This window comes from Gouania willdenowi, chromosome 17 (assembly GCF_900634775.1).
Source record: "Gouania willdenowi chromosome 17, fGouWil2.1, whole genome shotgun sequence".
NCBI classification, from domain to species: domain Eukaryota; kingdom Metazoa; phylum Chordata; class Actinopteri; order Blenniiformes; family Gobiesocidae; genus Gouania; species Gouania willdenowi.
In genome coordinates, this window is record NC_041060.1 from 4,918,267 (window position 1) to 4,941,235 (window position 22,969).

At 41.0% G+C, this 22,969-nt stretch overlaps 2 protein-coding genes and 1 pseudogene across 6 annotated transcripts; 2 read left to right on the forward strand and 1 right to left on the reverse strand.

Annotated features, from left to right (window-relative positions):
* Positions 1-876: 876 nt before the first annotated feature.
* On the reverse strand, positions 877-6,535 carry LOC114479665 (intraflagellar transport protein 22 homolog). The gene is made up of 5 exons (XM_028473461.1): positions 6,055-6,535; positions 4,303-4,385; positions 4,150-4,236; positions 2,899-3,107; positions 877-1,158 (listed from the first exon to the last, which is right to left on the reverse strand). The coding sequence occupies exons 1-5, from the start codon at positions 6,091-6,093 to the stop codon at positions 1,010-1,012; spliced, it is 567 nt and encodes a 188-aa protein (XP_028329262.1). The 5' UTR covers positions 6,094-6,535; the 3' UTR covers positions 877-1,009.
* Positions 6,389-20,317, forward strand: LOC114479663 (afadin- and alpha-actinin-binding protein-like). Of its 5 annotated transcripts, none has more exons than XR_003676006.1 (13): positions 6,389-6,828; positions 11,734-11,811; positions 11,891-12,106; positions 13,236-13,346; positions 14,737-14,854; positions 16,290-16,365; positions 16,429-16,606; positions 18,051-18,177; positions 19,230-19,348; positions 19,546-19,713; positions 19,840-19,950; positions 20,032-20,185; positions 20,248-20,317. XR_003676006.1 is itself a non-coding variant. In XM_028473457.1 (13 exons), exons 1-13 carry the CDS (start codon positions 6,778-6,780, stop codon positions 20,249-20,251), a joined length of 1,521 nt encoding a protein of 506 aa, XP_028329258.1. In that variant the 5' UTR covers positions 6,389-6,777; the 3' UTR covers positions 20,252-20,317. The 5 variants fall into 5 exon arrangements, 4 of the variants coding, with proteins under 4 accessions (XP_028329258.1, XP_028329260.1, XP_028329259.1 ...); XM_028473457.1 differs by having other exon boundaries at positions 19,840-19,960; XM_028473459.1 differs by having other exon boundaries at positions 19,840-19,954.
* Positions 20,318-20,776: 459 nt separating this feature from the next.
* Positions 20,777-22,632, forward strand: LOC114479664 (protein fuzzy homolog pseudogene; annotated as a pseudogene).
* The last annotated feature ends 337 nt before the right edge of the window (positions 22,633-22,969 follow it).

Below are 22,969 nucleotides of genomic sequence, written 5' to 3' on the forward strand. Positions count from 1 at the left end.
TAATTGATTATTTATATCTGATCATTTTAATCACTTCATGAATTTGTAGGAGAAGATTTGATCTTATTTAAATTGTTTGCTGCTTGTTATTTATTTCTAATGAAGTTCATTAAAACAAAGTAAGTCTGATGTATTTGGTTGTTTATTTATGTTTATGTGCATCATTAATGTTTCAGAGTCACTGTTAGTGAAGCTTGATTAAAGCATCATTTGGTTGGTCATTGACTTCACTTTATAATGATAATGTTCTACTACGTTTTGCTTTAATCTTTATTATAAATTACATATTAATTACCATCATATTTTAGTCATTTTCCTCCTCAATATTTTTAGTCACATTTAGTTGACAAAATGTAAATTTGATTTGTCCTAAAGTCACAATTTCATGAGCCTAAAACTTGGTAGCCAAACACGCAACACACAGAGGATGAGAAATAAAATATATCACAAGAACCACAAAATATCTGCAAATAAATCCATGTAAATATGTCTGATACATGCAAATGAATCCTCAAAGTGCTGAGACAGCTGTTGGGATAAAGGTCATTCCAAACCTTTTTTGTACAGTCCTATAGTAGCCCTTCTTCAGCCCTCGTAGTAACCCTGTTATAAGATCCAATAGTAGCTTTATAGCAGTTCTATAGCAGCCCTGTAGTAGCTCTATAGGATCTATATAGTAGTCCTATGATAGTCCTATACTAGTCATATAGTAGCCACTTTTCTACCGATGCTACTTTAGGGGCTCTTATTTTGAAATGTAATGACAGAGTGAACAGCTCCACCTTGTGGTTAAATCCTGTAATGACAAGATTTAGAAAAGGATGAAATGACTCACCTGGGTTGTATTACAATTTAAAATGTAAATAATCCATCTTAGAAAATGTAAGAATGTATTCATATTCATCAATAATTATTCACAATTAATCAATTGGAAACAGAAAAACAGTTAATATGTAAATGTATTATCAGAAATATCAGCACACACACAAAGAGAGAGTATTATGGGATGTTATGTGATGATGGACATCTCGTCTCTCTCTCTGCTCTCTGTCACTACTTTCACAACCTTCTGTAAATATGTGTAGAAATGCTGCCTCACGGCCTCAGGGTTCTCCTCCAGGTTAGACTGGATCACCATCAGACTGCTCAGAGGAGACGCTACACACACACACACACACAAACACAAAGTCAGTATGAGTTCACCTACAGAAACACCACCATTACCAAACTAACATGAAAGAAATTTTTAATTTTAACGTAGCCCCGCCCCTTCCCCTTTGACTCTGCTCAGCCAGTGTTGCTATATGCTAAGCTAACCAAACATGTAGTGTTGTGTTCAAGACCACACTATCCGAGACCAAGACTTGCCCGAGACCAAGACAAGACCAAGACTTCTGGGAGCCGAGACCAAGACCAAGACCATAAACATTTTTTTTTTAATTTAAAAAACATATATAAATAAATTAAATTATGACAAGGTTCGACAGTTAAATAACATTCTCTCTTTAGTTTTAGTTTCTTTTAAATACATTTGACAGACAAAAATGGTAATATCTAAAATATTAAAACTACTACTGCTACTGATAAATTCACAATTATTCTACATATTTGAAAACAAGACTTTTATGTCAGCTGAATGTACAGTAAGTGTTTAAAAGTATTTCTGCCAAGAAATAACATGGCTGGTCACCTACACACCACAGAGTGTTTCCTCTTTGCTGTGCTTTTACAAATGTTTTCTTTGTGGTTCGTGAAACCAAATTTCACAACCAACAAGTTAGCGGACATGTTTAGCTCCGCCTCTCTCTAAGAGTAATTTATTTCACCTTGATGGAGTTAGAAGTTCTCCTGGTGTTTATAGAAGAATGTGTCTGTGCTAAAGGAATATGAGCCTGTTCTAAAGTTGGGTTCACACAGAACACCACTTCAGTAACTATAGTCGCTTAAATTGCTTGTGATGAGTCGCATGAACATTCTCGCACTTTTTGGTCGCTTAGTGGGGAATAATTTGAATATTGTGATGAATAGTGGAAATAGTATGATTGGTATGTGTGTGCAGCACTGAGAAGGCTGACCACTTCTTCTACAGTTGTACATTTAGAGCACTTATCATAGACAGCTCCACTTGTACTTACAGTTTAAATGCTCACTTTACAGAGTGACTAAAGGATGAGTTACTCTAAATATACATAGAATTTACAAGGCTTATTCAAGGAGTATTCCACTTTCATTTGGCCCCATAAGTAGAGGAAGTGTACAGCCCATTCAGTGCAGCCTCAGCTCTACAGACAATGACGACCACTTGACGCTGTGTCATTTACATTGATTCTGAATATAATCTAGTCTCCAGAGTGTCTGAAGTGATGTTGGGTGTGAAGCACCCTCAGAGGAAAAGGAAACACCGTCACAGCCTAAAGCACTTAAAAATGTTCAATTAGGGTCAATACGACATGAGAAAAGACCACTTAGCAGCAGCTAAAAATGAAATATAAAAACATCATTCAGAACATTGAGGCATATTTAGCTCAACATCTTACCACATTTAGGTTTTAATTTGACTTTTTAAATGGTCGTATCATATTGAAGGTATAAATGTGGATTCCTTTACATGAGCCGCGTTTGTATCCAGAGAACTTTAATACAGACGTCAGCAGGTGTTTTAATGCAGATCAATCTTTCTGATACTAATGTGTGTCAGAGAAGAGTGTCAAGATTAATTAAAGTGTTCCTTGAGAAGCTGTGTTCAGGTGGGCGGAGCCAGGTGGAAACCCAGTGTTTCTGAGACAAAACCTGCCATTGAGCAGGTTCCATCCATGGAAAATGTTACCATGGTGACAGACTCAGAGTTTTTTTTCTGGAATACCCCCCTGATGAAGACACAAAGAGAGGAGTGTGTACCTAGGTCAGAGTGTGTGTCTGCGTGTGTGTGTGTGTCGCCTGGCTGACGGTGAGCGACCAGCACACACTGGGTGTCCTGTAGACCCTGAGAGGACACAAACATGGAGAACCAGCTCTCTATCTCTCTGAGCTGACTGGGAACAGTGGGATTATAGACCAGGACCACCCCACAGGAGTCAGTGGTCAGAGCAGGCCAGCACGACTCAAACCTGGAGGAGAAAGTAGAACCCACGTTTACTCTGCTACAGCTCTCCCTAGTGGACACTAAAGAGTTAGAAACACGTCACTAACAACACATTATGAACATTGAAGAACAATCATGTGGAGACAGGTCCATCTATGAGGGGGAATAAAGGGGAGAGATTTTTGGGGTCCATCCATAAAGTCAGCAAAATGATGGTCCATTGTTCTATGAATCTGTGATAACCTAATTTATTTATTTACCTGAATAATGTCCACTGTTATCTAGGGAGTTTACTATTATTTAGCCCATAGTATATAGTGATCTTAAAGATGGAAATCCTTGTTTTAATCCAAAATAAAATGGGTTAAAAGTGACTAAAAATGGTGGAAAAGGTGGTGAAATGAGATTTTAAAAACCACAAAAATTGGTTAAAAATTGCAAATTGTGGGTAATGGAATTTAAAAATGTAGAGGATAAAAGTGACAATAATGGGTCACCATATGTGACATTAGGTGGAAAAGTGGTGAAAGGGGTTTATAAGTGCTCAAAATGTGTTGTAAATGGGAAAAAAACTGTGCAAAAAACTCATTGAAATGTGATGGAAAAGTGTCAGAAATTGGAGTAATGTAGCAAAAACACATTAAAAGCAGCAAAAATATGGCAAGAAAAAGTGATGAAAATAGGTTAAATAATGGCAAGTTTGGAGTAGATGCAGAAAAAGGGTAAAAATAAGCAAAAATGGCTCAAATTGTTCAGAAAATATTCTTAGTTTCTTAAAGGCATCTGAGGACCCCCTCCCAGTGTCTCGTGACCGCAACGGGAGACCTAACCCCAAGGTTGAGAACCCCTGAGTAAAAGGCCTTAATCACATTCCACAGTGATGGAGTAGGATTAGAACCAGTGACCTTCTGATTGTGGACTATGTGGATCATGTGACTGAGGGCAGATCTGAATTATTATTATTTAGTGTGATTAATTATTTTAACACACACACACACACAGACACACACACAGTGTGCATGTGTACATCATGTGTTCATGTCCAGCTGCTGTAAAGTGGTTCTTACTTGAAGTTTCCTGAACAGTCCCACAGTGTGACCTCACAGGGCTGATGGTCTGAGCTGCTCTCCAGATCACACTCAAACGACACCATCCTTCAAACACACACACATGATGATGAAGATGATGTCACACAGTAGTAAACACTCTGTGGTCACTACCTCACTCCCTGTGTGGGCCTGTATTCTCCTCCCAGCCTTTCTGTAGTGTCTGATAGGAAGTTAGCAAGAACCGTTTTCCCGCTCTGAAACAAAGACAGACAGAACATTTTATGGACAATTTAAGCCAATGTTTGCTTTATTCTACCCTTTTTCTGCAGCGACACCAAACTTTCCATATCTGTTCTTATTTTCATCACTTTTCCCTGCCCTATTTTTGCTTCTTTTAATGCATATTTGCTACATTACTTCCATTTCTGCCACTTTTCCATCAAATTTCAATGCCTTTACTACACATTTTTTACACTTTCAAGATATTTTCAGCACTTATAAACCTTTTACACCACTTTTACACCTAATCTCACATAGGGTGACCCATAATAATAATAAAAATTATAATGATAAAAAAATTTATTTAAACGTGCTTTTCAAGAAACTCAAAGACACCATACAGGTTAAAACAACAATAGCAAAAACAGTGATGAAAACAAAAAAATATAAATCAGAAAAAAGAAAAAACATCAGAATTTTTTTTTTTTTTAAAAAAAACAGGCAAGAAACAGGTTTGAATGAATGGATGTTAAATGTTAAAAGTGTGAGACAGAGTGACACAGGTGAGTTTTGAGGAGTGATTTGAAAGATGGAGGTCAGTGCAGTTATTTATGTGAGTTGGGATAAAGTTATTGTTTTTAACTTTTAACCTCTTTTCACCATATTTCATGATTATTTTTGCCAATTTAACCACTTTCACCATTTGTCATGGCCAATATTTACCAGTTTAAACTAATTGTTTCAATATTGAAACATTTTTACCACTTTTTCTGCCCATTTTTGACTGCTGTCATTTGCAACCAATTTCTGTGTTTTTTTAAATCCCATTTCACCACCTTTTCCCACCATTTTTGGTCACTTTGAACCCATTTTATTTGTGATTAAAACAAGAATTTCCATCTTTAAAATGACTATATACAATGGCGCAAATAATAGTAAACTTCCTGGATAACAGTGGATATTATTCAGATGAATAAATAAATGTGGTTATCACAGATTCATAGAACGGACCATCATTTTTCTCACTTTATGGGAAGAATAGGTCAATAGTTTTTTTTACCAATGATCAGTGAAAACTGAGGTTTAAAAATTACATGTTAGCATTAACACCGATTGTTAGCATGAGAGAAATTCAATATGATGTAAAAAAAAAAAAATTCTGATATTTTCCCAAACATCAGCTACAATGACTCCAGAATTTTGTAAAAATGTTTTAATGAACACTGCAAATGTATTTATTAAGAATTAATAAGTATATGTTTACATCAGCATTTACAGTCAAACATGTTGATGCACTGTAGGATCAATCATGATTGATCAATCAAGAATGTGTGTAGGACAGTCTGTAGATGGTCATTAAAGTAAACATAGATACATTTAATAGGTTTTACATTTATTGATAAAAACACAGTGATTTACAATAAGTTTAAATGTACAACAGTTTCTTCAGTATTGGGGAGACATTTTGGTGAAAGTTACAAATCTGTAGAACATTTGGTTTATTTGTCGTAATTATTTTTTATTTTTCCTGATACTTGGTGTAGTTAATGTTTATTCATCGGAAGTCGATCACCAGTTTCTCTAGATACCAGATGAACCATAACACTGACAGCATCAAGGATATAAATATCACCCCGTTAAATTTCACGCAAACATTCACATCAAGCATAAAAAAACACGTAATTAAAGCAAAGTCAAACTTACCTGACAGGGACCAACAATGAGTATCTTTAGTTTGATCATGTGTGCTAACTGAGTTAGCTGCTCAGGCTAACTCACAGAGCCTGTGACGGACGGCTGTTTTAAACTAGACTTTAGTGAACTCTGGAGTGTTTGTTCTCCTACAAACTCATCCCCGGATGTTCATTATTCACGAAAACGCACTAAAACATGGCTAATGATGATGATTTTTAAACATAGCTGCCCTGCGACTCTTGGTTTCCATGGTAACAACAGCTCCTGCGCTTTGCTCTCATTGGATGAAGTGAACCTAAGGTTTAGCTCACAGCGCCACCCCCGGTCATCCACCGTAACTACAGGCACGAGGGTTACAGCGCAGCAACCAGAAACCCAATTCAAATTTGGATTATAAATCGGATTAAATGATGACGAATTTAAATGAAGAGTTGCTCGTTCTCTCAGGGAGTGAAAATAATCCACGTGGATCATAAAGTAAATGAACAGTTGAAGTGAGGGAGGTTAGTTTTCCTCTGACGTCATCAAAGCTGCTCAAACCAGGAAGTCGGTGTGTTCCTGTTTTAGTGAAACAAGCTTTAAAGTGAGCTTTTATTTTAAAAGTCAGTGAAACAGGCGTTAAAGTGAGTTTTTATTTTAGAAGTTAGTGAAACAGGCGTTAAAGTGAGTTTTTATTTTAAAAAGTCAGTGAAACAGGATTTAAAGTGAGTTTTTATCCGAGTTTATTATAGGATGGATTCTCCCACACTGACGGAGGAGGAAATGATTGAAATAAAGAAAGACGTGAGTATTTATTTAGTTTCAATATTACTCATTACATTTACATGACATTATTACTCATTATATATCATATGTCTGTGGATGCAGGTTCACACAGGTCACTTGTTAATTATTGACTACGTACGTATAGAAAGCTGTAACATGAACAAAAACAAAAATATCCTTTAAAATATGAACAAACCTACATGAGATGTGTGTGTGTGTGTGTGTGCGTGTGTGTGTGTGTGTGTGTGTGTGTGTGTGTGTGTGTGTGTGTGTGTGTGTGTGTGTGTGTGTGTGTGTGTGTGTGAAAGAAGCCTTTATAACAGATAGCAATGTCAAAAATAAAAATCTCCACGGAAGAGTTGGAAGACCTGAAAGAAGACATTTCAAACTGTTCAAATATCTGATAAAATATGAATATTCACAACAAAAGCTATGAAACTGTGACAGAAACCATTAGAACTATTGAATCAATGAACGTGAACTGGAAAACAGACAAAACTGAGTGAAATCCACAGAGCAGAAGTATCCACAACCATGAGTAACAGTGGGTTCACTTCCTCAACTTTTCATCAACCTTTGGTCTGAAGATGAAGTCCATCAGAACTGTTTCATACACACACTGTGATTTTACTCTGAAAAACATATTAAAATGTTTTATTATTATTATTATTGTTAATAACAACAACAACAATAATAATAATAATAATAATGATATGACTGGTTAATGACTAGTTAATAACTGGTTAATGACTGGTTTGGATGTAGGTTATGACCCAAATGCGTCACTACCTGTGTAAGTCGATCCGGGCCGACCGCCATCTGGACTTCCTGCGCTCTCGGAGGATCCTTACGAAGGAGGATGCTGAGGACATCAGCTGCAGGAGCACTCAGGGGAAGAGGACAGGCGTCATGCTGGACATCCTCAGTGAGAACCCTCAGGGCCTGGACGCCCTCCTGGACTCCATTAGGGAGAACAAGTCCCAGGACTTCATCATCGTCAAGATCACAGACGAGGTGCAGAAAGCCAAGAACGACAAGATAGAGTCGCTGAGAGGTGAAAGCGCTGACACAAGTCTACATACACGTTTGAAACGCTTTACACCACTAATCCTCCTCACAATAATGCGCACTGTGCACACACTCACACTTTTGCACACATTCTGTGTGTTCCTGTGTTTTTCCTCTATATTTCATGTGTATGTCCTGTCTGTTTCCTTTATATTTCCGGTCTGTTTCCTTTATATTTCTCATCTGTTTCCTTTGTATTTCCTGTTTGTTTCCTGTCTTTTTTCTGTGTATTTCCTGTCTGTTTCCTGTGTATTCCCTGTATATTTCCTGTCTGTTTCCTGTATATTCCCTGTATATTTCCTGTCTGTTTTCTGTGTATTCCCTGTATATTTCCTGTCTGTTTCCTGTATATTCCCTGTATATTTCCTGTATATTTCCTGTCTGTTTCCTGTATATTCCCTGTATATTTCCTGTATATTTCCTGTCTGTTTCCTGTATATTCCCTGTATATTTCCTGTATATTTCCTGTCTGTTTTCTGTGTATTCCCTGTATATTTCCTTTATATTTCCCATCTGTTTCCTTTGTATTTCCTGTTTGTTTCCTGTGTATTTTCTGTCTGTTTCCTGTGTATTCCCTGTATATTTCCTGCCTGTTTCCTGTGTATTCCCTGTATATGTCCTATCTGTTTCCTGTGTATTCCCTGTATATTTCATGTCTGTTTCCTGTATATTTCCTGGATGTTTCCTGTCTGTTTTCTGTGTATTTCTTGTTTGTTTCCTGTGTATTTTCTGAGTGTTTCTTGTGTATTTCCTGTATGTTTCCTGTGTATTTCCTGTATAATGGTCTTTCTTCTTACCGTTTGCAGCAGGCATGGTGGTGTGTTCATCAGACTTCTATGGCTCCGCCCACTCAGTGAGTGACGTTTCCTATTCGTTGAGGACAGACTCCACGCTGCTCTTCCATCCAGACGGGGAGCAAAGCTCCGCCTCCTCCCCCGTGCTCTGTGCTCCGTCTCTAATGACGGGGGAGGGACTGCCGTCGTCCAGCCTTCCTCGGCCCGGAGAGCCTGGAGCTCCGCCCGTTCCCGAGCCGCAGGAGGAGGGGGGGCCGTGCACCAGCAGTGGGGACTCCAACATCCAGCCTCTGAGGTCACGCTCACTCCTCTCGCACCACAACGTCTGCTGAAGAGAAGAAACCACGCCCACATCCATCTGAGAAACACTGTGAAGCTCCACCCTCTGACCCCTCCTATTAGTTAGCTAGCAGTCTGTGTGTTTGACTCCTCCCACATCACAGAGAAGAGAAGAAAGGAGGAGCAGACTGGGACCATTCACTGCTACACTCAGTGATCAATCACATGATCAGGATCAATAACTCGGTGAACAGGTCTGGCCCTCTCATTCACCACAAAGAAAAGAACACTACACTGTGTGTGTGTGTGTGTGTGTGTGTGTGTGTGTGTGTGTGTGTGTGTGTGTGTGTGTGTGTGTGTGTGTGTGTGTTTGTTACCTGTGACATCACTCAGTCACACCCACTAATAGATCAATCAGAGTATGTCTTTCTATCACTAGTAAACATTATTAATCAGTGATTGATAACGAAATGTGACAGTACCGTGTTCAGCACTAAAAAGAACAGCAGCGTTTTTATTTCCTAAAACAGAGAAGAAGAAAAAACATATGATGTATTAAAAATGTTTTTTTTATATAATTATTACTTATTGTTTGTATTGTTAAAACATCAGGAATTAAAGAATAATCAAATATTTCCAAGCAACTGAATATTTTATTTAAGGTCAAAACTGAAATATAATCATAATCAGATTTTTTTTTTTTTGTAAATTATATTCAAACTTATCCCCTTTCAGTGCAACAACATACAATATATGCAAGAATATATTATTGCAATTGCAGAATAAAAATGAATGCTAAAAGTACAATTAAATAACTGCTCCATCTTTACGTATTTACAAATATTAAATGATATATATATATTTTTTAAATAAATGCATTTAAGCTTCTATTGGGTTGGTGTGTGTTAGTAGATGTTACTCAGGTTAGTTAGTCATGTGATGTAAACCCCTCTGACTGTAATCAATAATAAATATCGATCCTGTATTAACCCAGTGTGCTGGTGCCTTCCTGTTCCTGTCCGCTGGGTGTCGCTGTGCGTGATTACTTCACCCCTGAAGCTCTTTACGTGCTAATCCAGATTGGTAGGTGTGGTCCAATCAGGAGTCAGGGCAGGTTAGTTAAGGGCGTGGCTAAAGTGGAAACAATACGCAGAGTTTCTCACAGAAAAGTAAATTAATCTGATCTATCAACCATCTGGAGCTTACACATAACACAACACACGAAGAAGAGCTTGGAACAGGTGAGTGTGACGTCACTAGTTAGTTTAAGAAACAATAGTTCAGTCAAATGTATTTGACCGTTAGTATGAATACATATTGGTTATTGATCAGTGAAGGTTTATTAGTCAGATCACAGTTATCTTTAGATGTTGATTAAAGGCTTTAATCTCAGTTCTAACGATGAGCAAAACATTTATTGTGTGTGTGCGCGTGCGTGCGTGCGTGTGTGTGTGTGTGTGTCATTTCCAACTCTAAACTAGACTTATTTTAAACTTGACCCACACGCTATAGTGTCCTGATCCCTGATTGGTTCACCCTGTGGATCAATCAAAACTTTATTTATAAAGTAATTTCTTACAAACACAACACGAAGTGATTTACACAAAACATATGTTGTGAATTAAATGTGTGTGGTGTGAATAAAGTTAATACACACTAATAAACACTTTTATCAACACTAAGGCCTGTCCTAAGAAGCTAGATAATTATATCCTGGATTGATCTCCGTTAGCTTCACCTATCCAAGCATTCTCTGTCACAGAGAAGCTGTACTATGAAGCAGGATATAAACATGTTAACTAACCCAGGTGATTTCAGCCTGGCAATGTGCAAGCTCCTGTGACAGGGGGCGGAGTTAGCAGCATCAGACCGATCACAATCACAGAGACACTGTGGAGAGCAAATTACGTCACTACTGAGGAATAATTTAAATAATAAAAATATGAGGAATAAAAATCCATAATTCAGACCAAAACAGCAGAAAAAGCTGGAAGAAAAGAACACAGACAGGAAGCTGCTGATGATAAACGGACAGCGCTCTGATCACTTTCACTTTATTACAGCACACACGTGTTTCTATGCAGGTAGTCCTCTTTAATTTATCACATACACACACACACACACACACACACACACTGGGATAAGAGCACATTTGTTCTCTGTAGTATGTTCCTGCTGATGCTGTCAATGAATGAATAAATGAATGAGTTGATGGAGTCTCTCCACAGGCTTCATCAGCTGACTGTAGAACATTCCATCACATGTAAATCTATATCTTTCCTAAAGGTTGTCATCACTAAATTAAAGGATTAATTCATCCATTAATAATCTTTTTTTTTTCCTGAACTCAGCTGAGTTTAGACACACCTAACCTGGTCTGGACCAGTAGACTGAACAGTAGACTGAAGGTACTACATCACCTAACCTGGTCTGGACCAGTAGACTGAACAGTAGACTGAAGGTACTACATCACCTAACCTGGTTTGGACCAGGTTAGGTGTTCAGCCTAAGTTACCATGGTGATTTGGCCCAAGTTACCATGGTGATTTATCCAGCGTCGTAGTACAGCACACACCGATTAATTCCAGGAAGTTGGAGATAGAGTAAATCTAGCTTCAGAGGACAGGACACATTTGTTTTTACAAATACACACAATTCAGGTGTGTGTCTTTTCTAATAGTGTGTGTGTGACGTTCCTCCTGCTGGGACTCAGAATAGAAATGACCCAGTTTGGTTGAAGACGACCTCCTTTGTATATGTATGTGTGTGTGTGTCCCAGCAGCAGGAGGACATGTTTCCTGAGTCCAGGACGTTCTGCTGTGAGGAGAACGTTCCTCAGTGTGTGTCCTACATCACTCAGGTGAGGACATGTCACTGGTTCTTCTCATTGTTCTCCATGTTGGATCTTTTTCCATCTCTTCCTGTTTTTCTTTTTCTAGGAGCTGGCCTCTCTGGACCTCTCCCCCTGGCTGGGGGCCCTGTCGGGGGTCTCTGGGTCGGGGGTCTCTCTGGACGTGGTCTCAGCTCTGAACGTGATGATGGAGCTGCTCCAGGTCCAGAGGAGAACCATGAAGAGGGTGAAGGAGCTACAGGAGGAACATTTAAAGACCAGCAACACACTGGAGCATCTACAGATACACAACAGTAGACTGAAGGTACTACATCACATGGTCCAGAGCGGGATTCGAACCCCCAACCCTTCGATTGTTGGACGACCCACTCTACCACTGATCCAATGCCTTTTCTGCACATTTTCAGCACTTCTATACCCTTTCCACCACTTTTCCACCTAATGTCACATATTGTTTTCTTGTATTTCATGTATTCTCTTCACCATATTTCATGATTATTTTTTACCTTTAGTTCCTCTAACACTGATGGATCACTGTTAAACAGGAACTAAAGCACAAAACTACTCTCTGCTGTAATCAGATTGATTGGGTTATTAAGTCGTGTTATTGATCCATTCTGGTCAAAATATTCATGTTCATGCAAAGGTTTTTTATTTAGTTGTAAAATGTCAGAGTGACTGATCTCTATGTTTGAAACCAGGATTTTATAATCCAATGTTTCTATTGGCTGAGAATGTCAGTTTGTGATCTTTTGGTCAGAGCCGTTTAGAGAGAGAGTTATGACATCTTCTTTCACGCCAATATGACCTTTTTTTTTTTTTTTTTTTTTTTTTTTTACAGCAATGGCGATTTATAGTGCGTCACAATAGTTCCCTGAAGTGAGCAGTGTACTATTGTAGATTGAATAATATTATTATTATCAGCATATCCAAACCAATTAACGTGTGCATTAAAGCATGTTAGTGGATTATTATTACATTATTAACATATATTGTATATACACACATATGACAGTGTACTGTATAAATATTGTCAATCAATGCAGTAATTGACAACAAATTACCAAAAATCCCAGGTATGTCATTCTAAATCAATAGATTTGAATTGCCCGCCAATAACTTCCGGTAACTATTTGAGTCTACATGAACCACGTGACGGTCAAGCATGTCGAACTTTCGTTGTGGCAAATCTCTCTAAACGGCTCTGGTTTAGGTGTCATGTTACATCACTGTTGGCTCCGCCCCCTCCTATAAATACCTGTGGTCTTTGCTGGACTGAGATAATAGTGAACAAAGAGCTTTAGTGACTATTGAGTAGCTAGTACGGATAGCATGGATTGTTTTTTGTAAAGTTGATAATATTGTGGGCGTGGCTTAACTGCTTCAGAAGCATTATTATTTTTAAGTGTGCGTGTGTGCTTGTGTGTGTGTAGGACCAGCTGGAGCTGTCTCTGAGGGAGAAGGCTGGTCTCCATGAGACGGAACGTCAGCTTCACCTGAAGATCAGGACCCTGCAGAACTGTCTAAAGACTGAGAAGGAGGAGGTGGGTCACCACTGCTTTTATATTGAAGGAGGAGGTGGGTCACCACTGCTTTTATATTGAAGGAGGGGGTGGGTCACTACTGCTTTTATATTGAAGGAGGGGGTGGGTCACTACTGCTTTTATATTGAAGGAGGGGGTGGGTCACTACTGCTTTTATATTGAAGGAGGAGGTGGGTCATCTTTGCTTTATATTGAAGGAGGGGGTGGGTCACCATTGCTTTTATTTTGAAGGAGGGGTTGGGTCATCTTTGCTTTATATTGAAGGAGGGGGTGGGTCACCATTGCTTTTATTTTGAAGGAGGATGTGGGTAGCCACTGCTTTTATTTTGAAGGACGAGGTGGGTCGCCGCTGCTTTTATTTTGAAGGACGAGGTGGGTGACCACTGCTTTTATTTTAAAAGAGGGGGTGGGTCACCACTGCTCTCCTTTTATTTTGATGGCCCCGACAGGTGGAAGGAAGCACTGCAGCCTTTGTTGTGTCTTTATGTTGCTCTAAAATTCACTGATTGTTTTACTGGTTTGTTTGTGTTTTTTTTTTGCACTGCTGTCTGTGTTTAGTTATTTTTTTATTATCAATGCATCAGTTTTTAAGGAAGAGCAGCCGACGTTAGTGTGACAGTTTAAGTGTTTGTTAGAGCAGGGGTCTTCAACCTTGGGAGGGGGTCCCCAGATGCCTTCAAGAAACTAACAATTTGGACCCATTTTGCTTATTTTTACCTGTTTTCTGCAACTACACCAAACTTTCCATATTTTAACCTATTTTTTATATTTTTACTCCTTTTAATGCGTTTTTGCTACATTTCTCCTATTTCTGACACTTTATCACATTCCAAAGCCTTTTCTGCACTTTTTTTTCACTTTCAAGAAATTTTCAGCCCTTATAAACCCTTTCCACCACTTTTCCACCTAATGCCACATATGTTGACTGATTATTGTCACTTTTAACTTCTTTTCACCATATTTCATGATTATTTTTTGCCAATTTAACCACATTCATCATTTGTCATGTCCATTAAACCCTGTTTTAAATTATATTAATGTCCCTCATTTCTGCCACTTTTAGCCACTATTGACACGTTGAACTGTTTTTGCCCACTCTAATTTGCCTCTTTTAACCAATTTCTTTGGTTTTTAAAATCCCATTTCACCACCTTTTCCACCATTGTGGTCACTTTGAACTCATTTTATTTCTAATTAAAACAAGGATTTCTATCTTTAAGATGACTACTGGTATATACTATTCCTGGATAACAGTGGATATTATTCAGATGAATAAATGAATGTGATTATTACAGATTCAATAAGGTTAAGAACCACTGGTTTGGATAAAGAAACGCTCCATTATGTCCAGAAGATAACCAGATGAACACGTTCTCCTCACTGTGAACAGGTTCTAAAGCTGAAGAACGTAGTTTTCAGTCATGAGTCCAAGAGGAAGGAGAGAGAACTAGTGAAACTGAAGGAACGTCTGAGCTCGATGCTGATGGACCGGAAGGAACGACCTGCCTGTGAGTAAACCTCACGCTTTAAACCATGACACAGCAGCTGTGATAACACACCTTTTTTTTTTTTTTTTTAAAGGATTTTTTTGGCTCTAGTGGCCTTTATATGACAGTTGCTTGACAGGAAGTAGGTGAGAGAGAGCAGGGAATGACACGCAGGAAGGGGTCCCAGGCCGGGAATCGAGCCTGGACCCGCTGCAGGTGAGGAACTACATCCTCCGTACATGGGGCGGGCGCTCAACCCACTGAGCTACACACCGCCCCGTGATAACACACCTTAACATGTTCATTAAAGTAAGAACTGATGAGTCGGCACTTCAAACCAACCAATAGCAACGTTCAAACCGTCACACAACACTTGGATGCTTTGGGTCATAGTGTTAAATGTGTGGTCCGTGGGCCAGAACGGTCCCTCCAGCTAAGTTAGCCAAATATAGAATGATCTGCAGAGTCTTTATATGACCACCAGGGGGCGCACAGTGACGGGGTACATCACTGGTTAAAAGAAGCAGATCAATCAGTGAATTAATATACAAGCTTAATATTAGTAAATAACAGTTGGTAAATGTAAGTTTTTCTTATAAAAGCCGTGTTTAATAAATCCTAATGATTAAATACGACTAAAGACTTCAAGTCTGGGGCTGCGTCCGAATAGTCCTTCCTATCTCCTTTACTATCCACTGTTCCTTCACCCCCGGAAGTGTTTAAGTGGCCGTGATAAAGAACGTCCAAGTTCTCTTTAAGCTGAGGAAAAGAGGCTCAATGCTTCCTTTATTACCTCCTTTAGCCTAGGAAACACTGATGCATCCTTTACCAAAGGAGACGAGATAATGCTGACCCACAATTCCTTGCTGCAACAACATTTAAAGGGAAATGCACACCCGAGCGCTGACAAGTAATGGAGATAATATGCCTTTACAACTTTAAATAAATAATCTAAAACCCATATTGTATTATATGTAAGACATATTATAACTGACATAAAACAGAACCTCTGTGGTTCAAGAAAAGGGGATCAGAGACACTTTTAGCCACATTATGTTTTATTCAACATAATTCATATTTGTGAGTAGAAGGTGAGTATGAGCAACCATTGCCTCTTTGTCTTTGATTTACATCCAAACTGTAATTTTTGGGAATAAATCAGCAGAAAGTGTTATAAATGTACTTTTAGTTCATTAGTTGTGTGATTCTTATACAGGTAAAAATAATCAACCTCAAAATAAATAAATTGTCCCATATAAATCATTTTATATGTAACATAATTCTATAGGCATACAAAACGGATATGGATTAGGGTTAGTAAGTCAGAACGCGATTGGTTTATTGAAAGTTGAGCGCCGCCCTAAACAGCAGGCTGCAGTCAGGGGCTTTTTGTTTCCTGTGAACAGTTCAGTGATCAATAACCTGATCAGTGATCAATAACCTGTTCTCCTCTCAGCCATTGAGGTTCTGAACTGTCTGAGCCGTTCTGATGGAAAGAGAAGTCGTTGGAGAACGCCTGAGACCTCTAACAGGTGTGTGTAAGACAGCTGGCCCTAGCTCCGCCCCTTGTCCTAACTCCGCCCCTCCCTGTGTAGTCATGAGGCAGAGATGTACAGAAAAATTCTGGGACAGTACGAGGAACGTCAACGTTCTCTGATGGAAACCAACACAGACCTGAGGAACGTTCTACAGCAAATGAAGGGGGAGATGATGCTTCTCCTCACGCCCACAGCAGGGGAGGAGCCTAGAGCAGGGGAGGAGCCAAGCAGGGAGGTGAGCTACCATATCACTCACTACACCCCATTAGATAGTGACTGTGTCCTAATAGTCCCTCCTATCTCCTTTCCAATCTACTTTTCTTACACCCTGGAAGTGTTTTAGTGGCGGCCATGATAAGCTAAGGAAAGAAGGCGCAAAGCTTCCTTTATAACCTCCTTTAGCATAGGAAACACTGATGCATCCTTTACCAAAGGAGACCACGTAATGCTGACTCACAATTAATTGCGGTGACAACATTGAACCTAGGAATGCTTTATGTGGTTGTACATGTGTATGTCTACAACGTTATGTTGACCTATATCTGGCATAAATGTAACAATTTCATAAAATCCTACTTATTTTGGATTAATGTTGATGTGAGTGTGAGCAACCATTCTCAATGGCCACGGTTACGTGATGTTCTTTAATTCGGAATTAGTTATTCAGAATTAAAGTGTTCTGCTTCGTGTTTACATGGAAATAGTAATTCCGAATGGAGGTTTACATGGAAAACAGGTTTATTTGGCTTTATTCAATTCCGCTTTAAGTCTGGGGGTTGGAAGAGTTCTGATTGGACAGGGGGAGAACGAGATCTATCATGTCTATCAGGAAAAGAACACAACACAGCTTTTCTTTTCTGCTACAACGTAGAAGACCACCTGAGAACTGTTTTCACCTTTGTGTTGATTGTAGTTTTAAAGCAGCAGCTTGACAATAATACACGTTCTCTTCAGAGCAGAAGAGAGATAGAGCAGCGGAGAAAGGAAGGTAGAAGTCCATACTTTGGTCAATCAAAGCCAGCTGTTCTACCTCCTCCACTAAACAGGATGTTTGAATGAAAAAAGAACGTTAGAATGATCCCTGCTTCATGCCCCGATGAAGCCTGTTCAATTTGCCGAGGTCTGCGTGTGTAATAAATCCATGTATCCGTGTGAATGTCCGCATGTTTATCCTTCCGTCCATCCACTCTTTTCAATATATTCATGTCTTTTTAGGTTCTTATTAAATAAATAGTCCAGGCGGCCGTCTTGAATTATGTCGTCACCATCGCGGCATGTCGCGCATGCGCAGAACGACCGGAATTAACTTAAAGAGGAATTAAATGTTAGGGTATTTGAGATTATATCAGTGGTTAGAGGCACAGGGGAAAGTGTTAAAGTAAATGTGCTTTTAGTCCATTTTAGGAAATGTCTAGTTTTTTCACCACGGCAGACGTCGCTAACAATATTATTATTATTATTATTACATCACCTAGTGGAAGAGCGTCTGATCGTCTAAACAACATGATGACCTTTACCTAACTGCTTTAGGAAGTCTCCTAATATCTTTTCTTAACCCTGTGACCTCATCCACGGGGTTAAGGAAAAGTGGATACAAGGAGATAGGAGGGGCTACTAGCATACAGCCTGGGACAAACAGATTCTTCATGTGACCTTACTATGTTCTGGGGGGGTGTGAGGGGGAGGACGGGTCATGTGACCCAGCGTTGGACGGGTCGTGTGACCAAGCTCGTGAGCAGCTGACCCACAGCATCAGGCTGCAGTGGAGAAAGATCAGAGACCACGTGGAGAAGATGGACTGTGAAGGTTTGTCTGATGCTCCTCCTCCTCCTGAGGTCACTGAGAGGTCACATGGGTGAAAGCCTCATTGATCATTTATTTTATTTATTTATGTTGCACAATTACAGAATAATCCACATTATCACATAAGAGATGGAGAAACACTACAGTTGAAGCTTAGAGCTTATTTATAGCCTTTACCTAAATAGTAATCAGTAAAGAACAGACAAAAACAAAAGAAATTTAAAAAAAACAAACATAAATATAAAAAACAAAAGAAAACCTAAGATAAATGGTTAAAATTACAATATACAATAAGATGAAAATATCATCAAACACAAGTGATTGTAAAGGTTTTGTGAAATAGCTCAATGTAAAATGATTCACCAGAATAATCATCCAACAATAAAAGCTTAAATAAAATAAAAATGTACCACAGTTGGTTACATGCAACCAAAAACGTAATAGTTCTATCCTACAGTTTTTTGCAAGGTGTGAATAATTGTTCTATAGTTTAGTGTCTCTATATTCTATATTTCGTAGACATTTAGGAGAAAGAAGATGGAGAATAAAAATTAATCTGAGTTTATTTTAAAGAGATTTCTAATGCTCTGGAAATTTATTTTTAGATAATACGGAATACATGAGAATGCATTTTTGAGAAATGTTTGTTCTGAATGTTCAGAATTTGTAGTTTTTTTTAAATAAAGGAGCAGAAGAGGTGTGTGTTACCATACTGACAAACCATGTGTAAAAGCAGAATGTTCAGTAGTGCTAAAGGAACCATAGTGGCCCAAAGTAAACTACATTAAAAAAGATGAGGATATTTCAGGCTGTAATAAAGAGAGATTTAGTGTTTACAAGGTAAACAATATATTTAATTATACCCAGAGATTAGTTCATATTTAACTAACCTCTGTTTAACTAACTTTGTTGACGATACTTGGGTTTTTTTAACAAAATTGATTATTGTATTTGTTATCTCTAATGGGTGACATCATAATCATCATCAGGATGGACCTTAGGAGGAGATGCAGCTTTCATGTGTCTGATATTCTGCTGTGTGTGTGCGTGTGCAGCGTGTGTGCAGAGCGAACAGATGATCCCACGTCGGGCTCACGAGGAGCAGATGGAGAATATGCGACGTGAAATCTATCAGTGCAGAGACTTAATTCACACTCAGCAGCTCCTCCTGCAGGTCACATGACTCAGTGTCTGTCTCTGACCAATCAGGAGCGCCGCTCTGTGAACGTGTGTGTGTGTGTGTGTGTGTGTGTGTGTGTGTGTGTGTGTGTGTGTGTGTGTGTGTGTGTGTGTGTGTGTGTGTGTGTGTGTGTGTGTGTGTGTGTGTGTGTGTGTGTGTGTGTGTGTGTGTGTGTGTGTGTGTGTGTGTAGCAGGGCTGTGTGTGTGACGGCCCCATGGCGGCCCTGCTGGGCGACGCCTACTCTCTGGAGGAGAAGGAGCGTCTGAGGGAGGAGTGGACCATGTTTGAACAGCAGAAGAAGAACTTTGAGGGAGAGAGGCGGAGCTTCGCTGAGGCTGCCATCCGTCTGGGCAGAGAGGTACACACACACTGACATTAACTCTGTGTGAACCTATGTTGACTGTTGACAGAAAGTACACGCACACACACAGAGGTATACACACACACACTGTAACATTAACCCTGTGTGAACCTATGTTGACAGGAGGCAATGTGGGAGGCAGAGCGATCATCCTGGATGAAGAGTCACTTCCTGAGTCTGAACCCGTTCACAGACGTGAGGCGGCGCTCGTCTGAGGGTCAAAGTTTACCGTCTGTCCGTACGTGTGTGTGTCCACCCTCAGCTGGTCACTGACAGTGAATGACTTCACTCAAACAGTCTGTCCTCTGCCTACAGACACTGATCCTCAGTCCAGGGGGTCGTCGGTCTGTCGCACGCCGTCTTCTCTCTCTACCTCCTGTCCTTCTCTGAGTGCAGCTCTGAGCGACCGCTACCCCCTGGACACCAGGGACCCCTACCCCATCCTCCGCCTGATGCCTGATGGCCAGAGGTGAACACGTGCACGCACCAGAACTTCCCGTGCATGTTACTGAGTGCTCTTTCTCCCCACAGGTGAAGAAGAGAAGATCTGGAACACTGACACCAATATTTTAAAGTTTATTAATAAAGACAAGTATCTATCAGTGACTGATCACTGGTCAATAACTGCTGTGTGTGTGCGTGCGCGTGTGTGTTCAATGAAGCTGATGGTGTGGATGAAGGTGTGTGTAGATGATGAACAGGTAGTGAACCTGGGATGCCACATGTTCAGGATCAATAAATATGATTAACTATGTCATATATAGGATCAATAACTCCATATTTAGGATTATTAACTCCATGTTACATGTGTGTGTAATGGTTCTAATGTGTATTTTTTGTTCTAAACTCTCATCCAACAAATCCACATTCCTACAAATGTAGAGGAATAAACAAACTTTCACTTTATTTTGTTCCTGATAAACTGATTTAATGTTTTAAATGTTTCTACATGTTTAGACTGAGCTAAGATGGCGGCGACGTGTGGCCGTTCTCGTGCTGCGGTCACGTGTCAAAGAATTTTGATATCAGATCCTTGTCACGTGAACTCGCGCGATAGCTGAGAGCCGCGCACTGGTTTGACTCGTGCCCGGTACCGCGGGCGTGCACGTAGTTGCAGCTCCTGCAAAGAGGATGAATACCGGGACGTTGTTGCTATGGAAACGACGGTAAATACTCCGTTTGTCCGCTGCATGTTACCGGGAACACAGGCTCCTCAGGCCCGTGCACGTTAGTAGATCCGCACGCGGACCACGGCTGATGCAACGCCGGCCACCGGTGCACCGGTCTAACTGGTGTCCGTTTCAGCTGGTGACGCATTTCCGGCCGCGTCCCCGGGTCGCCTAGCAACAGCGGACCGTTGGAAACCGGAACATCTATCAAAGTTTACTGTTTATCCACCGACACACACACACACAAGTTTAACAGTTAAAACGAGTTATTTAAGCAACCACCAGTTACAAACTAGTTTACAGTCACCAGTTTAAACGGTCTGCAGTTCAGTCACCAGTTAGCTCTGTCACCAGCTGAAGTACAACACCTGAGAGAGATGAAAGGCTGGTTGGATTTAATGTGGGCTGACTCCTGAGGACTGCTTCCTGGTTCTGGAGGTTCCTGAAGACTAGTTCTTGTGGAGGTTGTGAAGGTTCCCTAGGACCAGCTGGTGGGTGGGTCTTGAGGATGCTGCCGACCTCCACTCAGCTCCTGTGCCTCACAGCCAGCAGTGGAGTCCCTCTGTTCTCACGGGGGCCAGCCCGTCCATCCTTCCCGGTCCTGGGCTCTCTGACGGGGGTGCACATGTTCGGAGCGGGTCAGGGGGCGGAGCTGCTGTCCTGCGTGGGTCTGGGGGGTGGCCTGGTGGTGTGGAGGGTGTTCGTGGACAGCGTAATGCTGATCGCTGTAGGCAACAGGGAGGAAGAGGAGCTCCAGCGGCTCCTGGACAACGTGTGGGGCGCCATGGTTCTGGTCCTGGGTCTGGACCAGCTGACCCACATCAGGAACGTGGAGCGGCTGAAGAAGGAGCTGCGGTGCTGCTTCTTCCTCATCGACCACCTACTGGAGGAGGACCAGGGTGAGTTCCTGGGGGCTCTGACTCACTACCCAGACTGTGTGGTTCCTGCAGACCGCGCTGTGCTGCAGACAGCCGTGGACGCCTCCTCCCGGACCTTGGACTCAGAGTTCTGCTGCCTGTTGGTGGGCGGTCGTCTGGCGGTGGCCACGGAGCGCTGGTGGTCTCTGTCAGCCCTGGAGCTGGTTCTGCTGAGCACCCTGACCCGGATTTCCTCTGGGTCCGGCTCGGACCGGCCGGTGTTTCTGCCCCACAGCAGCCCGTCGGTGCCGCTGCGCCTCCTGAGCTTCACGTTGCTGACGGGCGCCATGGTGTGTGCGCTTTGCGGGCCTGGCCCGGCGCTACAGGAGGCCCGTGGCGGGCTGACGCTCTGCTGGGCCCCAGTCTTTCAGAATCTCAGAGAAGGCGTGTCCCAGCAGAGTGCGCTGGGCCCAGTGAGCATGAGGTCCGAGCTGCTGGCTCTGGTGCTGATCAGCAGGGCGACGACCCGCTCCGTGTCCTGGGTCACCCCCCACCCTCAGACCCTGACCCGGCGCCACTGCTGGGAGCTGCTCCGCTACTTCTACGCTTACTGCTGGACCCGGGTCTTCAGCCTGGACCTGGACCGACCACTGCAGACCTACATGACCACAGACGAGTGCAAGAGCTACGCCGTGCACACACACACACACACACTGTGTGTTATAGCTCCGCCTACAGTGCCCACGCCCACCCTGAGGGCTGCAGCCACACACACACTCACAAACATCAGCACGGCCTTAGGACTGTAACACACACACACATTCAGGGAGAACATGTAAACTGCATGTGTAAAGTCGTGTAGTAACTTCCTGTTTGAAGCGTCTGTGTGAGAGAGGAAGTAAAACCTGTGGTTTTCCTGATATATATATATATATATATATATATATATATATATATATATATATATATATAATCTGATATGTGTGGTATTAATAGTCAGGCTGTAGATGCTGCAGTGCATCATGGTCTCTGTAGTTTATTAGAGTCCATCTCTGTTTACTCAGTGTTTATAAACTGATTAAGCTGTGATGTCATCAATGTGCACTGACCTAATGATGATGATGTGTTCCCAGTACAGCCTCAGGTTAGCATTTAGCTAAACTTTATTTTAAACTAGGTTAGCCGCAGGTGAGCATTAAGTGGAACTTTATTTAAACCAGTTTAGCC